General features: G+C 33.4%; 1 protein-coding gene across 1 annotated transcript; it reads left to right on the top strand.

Annotated features, from left to right (window-relative positions):
* Positions 1-2,582: 2,582 nt before the first annotated feature.
* On the top strand, positions 2,583-9,851 carry LOC129219894 (tigger transposable element-derived protein 4-like; the record flags this gene model as incomplete). The annotated part of the gene is made up of 4 exons (XM_054854209.1): positions 2,583-2,649; positions 3,003-3,541; positions 4,674-4,694; positions 9,843-9,851. Coding segments are annotated over exons 1-4 (636 nt in total), but the record flags the coding sequence as incomplete, so codon positions are not given.
* Positions 9,852-10,141: the final 290 nt, after the last annotated feature.

Genomic DNA, 10,141 nt, shown 5'->3' with positions numbered 1-10,141 from the left:
TTTAAATGCCAGCTGTACAGACCTTCTACTCTGCTTATCGGCATGCAGTACCCGCCACTAATAAAATCACTGGATTATAAAATCGGCCGCTTTTTAAAATCAAAACTGGAAGAACAGAATCATTGCAATATCAAAATATGCTAAAACCAACTTTAATAAAATCACTATTGCTGTTTTATAAAATCAAACTTTTGGACATCATACGTCAAATATTGCTAAAGAAGCACCAAGAAGTCAAGGAATCTCAGAAGGTGAGGAAATCTCAGTGTCTAACTTGCCCTTTCTAATAGACGTCAAAAAAGTGTTTGATGTACTCTGATGAACTATAGAGCAAAGAGGAAAATATAACGTAGAAAGTTACAGAACGTTTTGAACATTTTGTTAACTTTCAAATTATATTGAATCTTAACTTTTCCATTATAGTAAAGTATTGCTGTATTGTTGTTTAATTAAATAATTCATTTTGTTTTTAGAGTTGTATTTAAATTTCAAAACCTTTCATTTTTTAAGTGAGAGTAGGTATGCCGGTTTATAAAATCGGCGATTTTACAAAATCAAGTGTCCTCAGAACGAATGTGATTTTAATAAGTGGCGGGCACTGTAATACCATCAAGCTCTGGTTGTGACCTTCAGCCTTAGTATGGTTCATGTAGTGTTTACCATGTGGCAGAATCAATTGCAATGGTCTGCAACAGACAGCTGATTGGAAAAGATCTGCAGACCATAACTCTAATTTGTGATAAATACAAAATAAAATTTAAATTTCTTTGAAGTATGAAATCAGTGGATTGTACTTAGTTTTGATTTTATGCTTAGCAGGGCATATTTTAAGGAAATTTGACTGTCCAACTTCCACGGAAAAGGGGGGGGGGTTGTAAATGTGCAGTTTATGTTCCACAAAACTCTGTTTACGTGTTATGTGCTGCCATCTATTTGGAGTGTGAGACATCGTTCTTTAAGAGTTTTATTTATTTAAAAAACTTTTGCTTGTGGGAACTATTAGGGGTCACGCTTCCATTTTTTTACAGAAAAATAAAAAATATATAGAAACACATAACCCATGGAAAAATTTAGGAAAATCTAGGTGGGCAATTTTATTTGACTGTGGGGCCAATTTTATTTGACTGTGTGGGCAATTGCCCAAAAAAACCCCATTAAAATATACCCTGATGTTTAGTAGGTATTCAGTTGTCTTTTTCATTTGCTGTTCCAAGTACGACTTAGGGCCCATGCTTTCAAAACTCATGTTATTATGTCTATAGTGCCCCTTTTGGAAGGCATATCTCCCCTCGACAAAAAAACTTATTTCTAACATTACGAAGCGTACCATGCGTCATGGATTAACCTAGACAGCCCTGGAGTAGTGTTGTCATGGGTAACATCTGGAATTGCTAAGATGTTCGAGGGTCTGGGAATATTATGACCAGAAAGGATTTTGTTTTTAAAACTTAGGATGTATTTGAATCAGTTTGTTTTGCGACATATGTTCCACTTTTCAACATATTCTCATTTGGGGTTGTAATGGATAAACATTTCTTGATTTTTAGCATACGAGGTTGTAGCACATGATAAACTATGTTGTAACATTTTCTCATAGTTGCACATAATCATTTTTTTTTTAATACCCTTAATCAGGAATCTACTATATTTTTTTCTTTTGCTTTTATAATTTTATCTCTGGTTTTTGTGCACAAATTGCGAACATTCATAATTATATGCTGCTCTGTGTTTTGTATGGTATTGGTTTCAATATTATTACAGTGAAACTTCGATAAGTCGAACTTCGATGAGTCGAAAACTTCGACAAGCCGAAGTGGTTATTAATTCCCGTCCAACTGAACGGAGAATGCATGTTAATTATTTTCGATAAACCGAATTTCATTGAGTCGAAATATTCGATGAGCCGAATTTTTCCCCCTGACCTTGTCAAATTTTCCATGCTAATGTAACTCTATAAGTCAAAATCGTTTTTTTTTTCTTCTAGTATGAACAAAAAGAAAAAAGCTGGCGCCACTGCATTGCATCAAAAGGCGTCTAGACCAAGTAGATCTAATAAATAGGAATTCGATATTTTGTAGGTAACCTTGTTAAATGTTTTATCTTTTTTTCCGAAAGGTATTGTTTGCTTCATTTTTTTTTCTTAAAAAGAAAAACCTGCACAGGGGGAAACCAAAGCTCTGACTTTGCGGAGCCCGGGACAGAAAAAAATAGAGAAAGGGGGAGGGGCAGTACATTTAGGACTGAAATATCCACTTTTGGGGGGAAAAGGTCGGGCGGGGACTGTTGTCTCGACAGAAGGGATTCTTTCTCGAATTAGCGTTTTGTTCTACAAAGCTGTAAGGTCGTTCTAAATTTGCTGTTTTCTTTATGTGTTAAAGAAAGCGTGTGATTGAGGGGCTGTCTCGCTTATCCCTCAAAGTTTAGACCTTAAAAAAATGGCTAAGAGAAAACTTAAAATTTTAAATTTGCAAGAAAAATTTGAGCTGATCAAAGAAGTCGATTTAGGCATAGCAAAAAAGAAGGACATTGCATTGAAGTTTGGTGTGCCTCCAAGTACGCTTTCAACAATTTTAAAAACCGAAATGTCTACCTCCAAGCGGTTGCTGACGAAAAATTTAATGCAAAAAGAAAACGCCTTAAGGATGGAAGGTATCCAGAGCTTGAAGAGGCCTTAGTAAAGTAGATGCTAGTAGCGAGAGAGAAAAATGTTCCGTTATCTGGACCAATCATACGTGAAAAAGCAGAAACTTTCGCAAAAAATATCGGCATTTCAAATTTTGAAGCTAGCGCAGGTTGGCTAGACAAATTTAAAACTCGACACAACATTGTGTACCGAACCATTTGTGGCGAAAGCGCAGTAGTGGATGAAAAAATTTGCGAAGAATGGAAAGAAAAAGTATTAAAAACTATTATAATGGAGTACAATGAAAATGATATTTTTAATGCAGATGAGACGGGACTTTTTTTCAAATGTGTCCCTGACAAAACTTTTACTATAAAAGGTGACCCATGTTCGGGTGGAAAGCGGAGCAAAGAACGCATTATGGTAGCAAGCAATATGTCAGGCACGGAGAAGCTGCCTTTGCTTGTTATCGGTAAGGCTAAGAAGCCGAGATGCTTTAACAGCGTCAAGTCTTTGCCAGTCGATTACACAAGCAATAGTAAAGCCTGGATGTCTTCAGAGGTGTTCAATTCTTGGCTTAAAAAAATAGATAATAAATTTATCTCAGCTGGAAGAAAAATTGTAATGTTTATTGATAATTGCCCTGCACATCCCAAGGCAGCGGCAAATAACTTAACTGCAATTAAATTGGAATTTCTTCCTCCGAACACAACTTCTATCATGCAGCCTATGGATCAGGGCATCATAAAAAATTTAAAGGTTCACTACAGAAAACGTGTTGTATTAAAAATTCTACAGTGTCTGGAAGAGAATTCGGTTCCTTGCATTACTTTGCTCGACAGTCTCCGGGAACTGCGGAAAGCATGGAGTGATGTTACACAACAGACAATTGTTAACTGTTTTAAAAAGGCTGGTTTTGTAAAAGATACATCTTGTTTGGAGCTAGATAATGAATACGAAGAAGACGAAAATATGGACGATATAAATTTTCAAAGTGAGTGGAGCGTTTTACAAAATAAAATGAACATTCCTACCGACAGAGATTTTATGGATTTTGTGTCAGTTGATGACGGAGTTTTAGTGACTGAATACTCGACACATGAAGAAATTTTATCAAGCATAACGGAAAAAAGCGAAAAAGATTCTGCTGATGAAGAGGTAGAAGTATTTGAGCCAGTGATAAAATTACCTTCGATTCAAGATGCAAAACGAGCAGCAGATATATTGCGCGTTTTTGTAGAATCGCGTCCGAATGTTCCAGACTCTCTCTTTGACGCATTAAAAGTATCCGAAGATTATTTAGTGAAAGAACAAATATCCGCGCAAAAGCAATGTTTGATTACAGATTTTTTTAAAAAATGATACCTATGTCTTTTTTGGTAAGTTAAAAAGTTGTTCATTATGCATAAAAATTTAAATTTGTTTTTCAACCTACATAAATTCTTTAATTTTTACAATTATATGTTAATTATGTCATGTATGTATATAGTATCACTGGTACATTATTTTATCACTTTTTTGAGCATGTTATAAATTTTTTGAGTTTTAGTGGTATCAATTTATTTTTCTTCTATAGTTTTGGTTTTGTTTTCAATTAGTCGAATTTTCGATAACTCGATTTTTTTTCGCGTTCCCTGCAACTTCGAGTTATCGAAGTTTCACTGTATGTATACTGTATCATCTTGATGTAAAAATTTAATTCCAAATACTAATGAAAAACATGTATGAAACTCATTTTGTTACTAACCTTAAAATAAACATTTTAAATTTCTGAAAACTAATTTGTTACTTTATTTGAAGATAAATCATTCAACCTGATTTAATAATGTTGAATTCAGCCAGCATATAATTTTCATAAATTGGAAGACGGATACATCTACAATTTGGAAGAAGTAAGAAAGAAAAAAACACTGTTCCACTTATACCCTTTTCAAAGTCAACGCCTCAAATCATTTCAATAAATATTGAAGAAGAATTAATAAAATTTTTAAGAAAAGACAAAGCACTTTTCACAATGCACTCAAAAAGACAATAACTTTTCTGGGTCAGAAAGGATAATTTAAGTATTCCTGTAGTTTTAAAAATTCCAAGAAAATGACACCACAAACAAAGAAAAGTGCAGCTCAAGTCATGAAGAGAATTTCTTATCATTATCTAGCTTTCAATTATAACTTTGAGCGTGGGAACATGCATATTTTTGGAAATTATGGTTTGAAATGACTAGAACCACCTTTGTTTCTGGTGTCATTTTCTTGGAATTTTTGAAAACTAAGGGAATACTTAAATTGTCCTTTCTGACCCAGAAAAGTTATTTTCTCTTTTTGAGTGTATTATGAAAAGTGCTTAGCATTTTATTTTTTTTAATTCTGTTATTTTATTCTTTTTAGTGTAAGTGTATTTCAGAAATAGAACAATGTTACCGTCACGAAACTTCACCTTATTTTTTCATATAAATTCTTCGTACTAATAGAAACAAAACCTATATAGGTGTCTAAAACTTTAAGCAGTTGTCCCTAAAAATTAATCCTTGTTCGTCTCTAGGATATATTTGTTTGTTCATTTAAATAAAATCATTTAAATATTGAAGGTTTCCCAAACTAATTTATGTTTCAAAACATACAAGTTACTCGTGATAAAGATCCTAATATGTCTCTTTACTTAGCCCCATTATCGATTATTGGCGTAGATGAAAGCAATGATAGGGGATACATTTCATGCTTGTTCCAGAGAAGCCATCATTCAAAATTTTCATTATGATTACTAATTATATTACTGTTGTAAGGCAAGAAATATTTGTAACAATGGGTTTTATGTTTAATCATTTGATGGGGAAATTACGTGTTTCCATCCTAACGAAAAAAATATTTTTTTTTAGAATTTTAATTTTTCAGCGTTAAGTTGTACCTTAAGATTAAGCCAATCATTTAGTGAAATCTCTAAGTTGTCTAGTTGCTGAGATGTAAGCGAAAGCAGGACGCAGATTTTTCGGTGACAAACATTCCAAGTATAGTATAAAAGTTCTGAAAAAAATCTTACATTTGTGATATGTGATGTGAGGAAATTTATAACTTATAATAAGGTTGATGATACCTGTACATTTTCTTTCAGTGGTCGCCTCAATTAAACTGGCTTTGAAACAAAAAGCTTGTTTTTGGTTGTGTTTTTTGACTTGATTGGGAGGGATTTGTTATAAATTGCTTTGTATCAACAAAATACTATCAAGCTAGGAAATTAAAAACAACTTTGAAAATTCATATATTGATCTGGTTTTTCAAATATAGTGTACCAACTTGAGTTAGTTGGCTAGTAAACCAACTTGAAATATATATTTAAATATCTTATATAATTAAAAACTGAGCATATGTATGTATCTATGTCCAAGTTTCTTCTCTCGAACGACAGTGAACTGACCATCGAACCAGGTATTGATGGATTCGTAATCTTCCCGTCTTTATGTTTGCCTATTTAACATAATCCTCCGACAATAATTAGTGGAGATATAAATTAAAAACTATTAATCATGACACTTAGATTTCGACATAAAATCCCTATTTTTCAAAGGCTTTGGTCCATTCAAATTATTATTCAATGCTTCAGCTCAACTTTCCGCAACAATGCTTTTATTAAAATGTATAGCGGGTGAAGAAAATCATTGAGATGAAAGATCTGTTGCCATTTTTTTTCTTGAATATGAACAGTTAAAATTCTTGTTTTTGTTTTGAGGCTTTTTCTGTAATCAGGGGATTTAAAATGTTTACTTTTTAGGGTTTGTTCCGCAATCTGCCGCAAAATTTCACTGACTTTTTTTTTGGTTTAAGCCTGAGTGTTGAACACACCTCACTTGACATAACTTATTTTCGAGGTGGACCCTGCAAAGCCGGGCTACGCAGCTAGTGTTTTTATTAAAATTTGTCGTGTGAAGAAAATCACTGAGAAGAAAGATCTGTTGCCATTTTTTGTTTTGAATATGAGCAAATAAAATTCTGGGTTTTGTTTTAAAGGCTTCTCCTGTAATCGGGGGATTTAAAATGTTTACTTTTTGGTTATTCTGCCGCAATCTGTGAGCTTTTTGCTCACCAAGCAACCACTTCACTTTGAAAAGCTTCCCGCCAAACAGGATAAACAATTTAAAGGATCTATCCATATTTCTGAGAAGTTGTAGGTGGGAGGAGGTCCTGATGGAAGTAGGTGTGATGAAAGATGGAAAGAGGGAGGATGATAGTTTGGCAGATACTTGGTGGGCAAACTAGATATCATAACTTTTTAAGGCTGAGGGTTTTTGGGTTTAGGATGTGTGAAGGCCTTCTTCATTGTGCGGAAAAGTTAAAGGTTTTCTTGGCGGGGAAATTTTTACAACAGGGTTGTTTTTGATAAGATATTTTTAACAGTTTAAAACATTTTGAATCCTGCATTTTTTTATAAGCATACACTGGTTTTCAAGTAGGGCAAAGAGAGAAAGCCATTCTCAATGGCAACGTAAATTAGGAAAATTTGGTGAACATATCAGGGAAAAGTCAAGGACATTTTTTTTCACAGCTCCTGTCGCCACCCTGCAATACATTCAATCATGAAGGATCGTGCATTTACTAGCCAAACCTGAGCATGTTGTACAAGATACTCACTAACAACAAAATCGCACCTTCCTTGAAAGATTTCCGAACGATAAGATAAGGTTCTGATTCAGGAATGCAATGATTTCGATGCGATAAGCACTAACAAAAGCAATACAGTAAAAACATTCTTTTATCAAATTATCATGAGTGCATATATAGGACAGAACATTCAGGACTGTCCAAACTGATTTTCGAAATGATAAGCCACTGACTAGTAAAAGTTTTTTACGTCCTCTTTCTCATGATGTGTTTTTTTCCCCCATGCTATTTTTTGTTTTTATTCTCACAGATGCCGATTTAATTTCGTCGGAAAAATATTTTTTTAACTGATTTCAGAAAAGCTAATTTTGTACATGACTTTTTTTTTTCGATATAGCGATTTTTATAAATCTTATAAGTTGGCTTTTTTGAGAGATTATTTTTAAAAAAAATTATGCTCTATTTTTACTTTCTTTTACATTGGAAAGGAAGTGTTGTATTCGCAAAAAAAAAAAAAAAAAAATCACTCAAATTTCGGTCTAAATTTCCATTTTGCTCACCCCCGAATGAATGTTGAGTTGTTTTTTGACCTGACCGCACGTGCATATGTACCTAAGAACGTATGGACGCCCGAAATGTCCATTTTGACGATCCTCGAGTTAGTTACCACGCGTTTTCTCGTGACGTATGTATCGCGCATAACTCTAAAACGGTATGCAGTAGAAAGTTGAAATTTGGTATGTAGACTCCTAGCGGGGTCTAGTTGTGCATTCGGATGTTCCTAAAGGGGTCTTTTACTCCTTTTTGGGGGAAGATCATTGTTAGTTTTAATGAAAACTCAAGTGATGTTATAATTTGGGGGACACTTGGCAATATATCGCCAAGCTTTTGTTCTCCGAATTTGATGGCAAATTTGGCGAAAAAAATTATTTTTTTAGTCTAGTTTCAATTTGGCAACTTTTGAAGTTAACCATTGAAACACGGGAAAATTGCCGATATTGTAAAATTAATCTCTGTAAAACGCTTTTTTGCTTCGGTTCGTGACAAACTAGTGGTGAAAACAGAACCATTCCATTTCAGTTCAGGCAGGGCCTGCCATACGACCATCACCGAAGTTTTTGAAAAAATTACACTAGTTACAACTAAGGGACATATGAAATATCCCAAAACAAAAGGATTTGGAAGAAATTTTTTTTTTTTTCAGTTACAGCCTACTAAAATTCTGCACAAAATCGACCATTTTGGAAAAACAATTTGAAATGGACACTATTTCAAAAGTATTTAACCTATTTGAATAATTTTTTTTTCTAAAAATAAATGAGGACTCATGTTACATCATCTAGACATCGTTTTTGAAAATTTAGTTAGGTTTTTTTAAAAAGAAAAAAAAAAAATTTGTGGCGAAAAAACTGCATTTTTACTATAGTGCCCAGAAAGAGTCTTTCTAGGCACTATAATTTTTACTGATTTTATGATTTTTTTTTCTTCCATGAAAAAAATGTTTTTTTTTACTAAACGGAGATGGCAATTTAGAGCCCTTATATGACAGTTTCATAGCATATTTTATTATAATCCTTAGATGCATACAACCTTGGAAATAAAATTTGAAATTTTGAAAATTTTCAAAAATCAACGATTTTTTGAAGTGAGATTTTTTAAAAATCTAAAAATTGGCTCATATGAACCCCTTTTAATGCTTAACAAAGTGGATACATACCGCATCCCATGTTTTTTCCCAGAAAATGTGTTATGATTTTTTGAAAGTGACCTTATCGACCATGGCATGCATGTATATATCAATGCCTAATAGCTAAAATAATGCTGTACTTTATCAGCAACAAATAAAATCTGACTGACTTTTAATAATATAGAGGAAGTGGTTTTAAACACGGGCCACCGCTTTTATTTTCTACTTACTGATTTACCTGTTCACGGTAAAGAGAAAATTGTAGTGCCAATAACTCTTAAAAACATTCATGAAGGTCATCTTGGGGTTCAAAAACCATTACACCAGTTTTAAGTGTTTTAAAACTGCATAATTACGAAAAAACGGCAAAATCATGTTTTTCAAGAGGTGGTCCAAAAACGGGCCACTTGAGGAAAAACTATTTTCACGCTTGAAAAATGAATAAAAAGCATAAAATTTTAATTCAAAAATTTTATAAAATTTCATCTTAGATATTTTTATAAAAAAAATAAAAATCATTTATTTAATTTTTTAGTTGCAGAAGTTACAAATGTAGTAAACCTTTTCTTTCCATCCCACACTCGGATGTCTAGCCTTGTAGCAGAGAATCCACACTTCTCCTGTAATGACACCTGAAAAGAATGAATCTGTCGTAAAATAGGCATACTACATTGCCATCATCAGATTTATCGGAAATAAGAACCACCAACTCTTCATCCTTAGTCAGGCAGAAAAAGTTACTGATCTGGGCGTTTTAATAAGTCAGGATTTAAAGTTTAGCTAAGAGTGCAGCATAGCTAGTAACAAAGCCAATAAGATGCTTGAGTTTATCAATAGATCTATTTCAAACAAATCTAAAGAAGAAGTTCTGCCCTTATACAGAAGTTTGGTAAGACCTCATTTGGAGTATGCTGTTCAGTTTTGGTCTTCTTATCTTAAGAAAGATACTAATGTATTGGAAAGGGTTCAAAGGCGGGCTACAAGGCTAATAAATGGACTTTTTCATTTAGACTAGATTTCATGCGGCTAAAAATGTATAGTCTTGAGCGAAGAAGAGACCGAGGGGACATGATTCAGTTGTTTAAATTTATTAAAATGAAAGATGTTACGGGGCTAAAGTTAAACACTGAAAACAGGACAAGGGGTCATTGGTTTAAGCTATCTAAATTTCAGGCTAACATGGATATTAGGAAAAATTATTATTTTAGCAGGGTAGTGGAACCTTGGAACAGCTTACCG

Source organism: Uloborus diversus, chromosome 4 (assembly GCF_026930045.1).
Source record: "Uloborus diversus isolate 005 chromosome 4, Udiv.v.3.1, whole genome shotgun sequence".
In the NCBI taxonomy this organism is placed as follows: domain Eukaryota; kingdom Metazoa; phylum Arthropoda; class Arachnida; order Araneae; family Uloboridae; genus Uloborus; species Uloborus diversus.
Note: the sequence above shows the minus strand (reverse complement) of the source record. Positions and strands in the feature narration are given on the sequence as shown.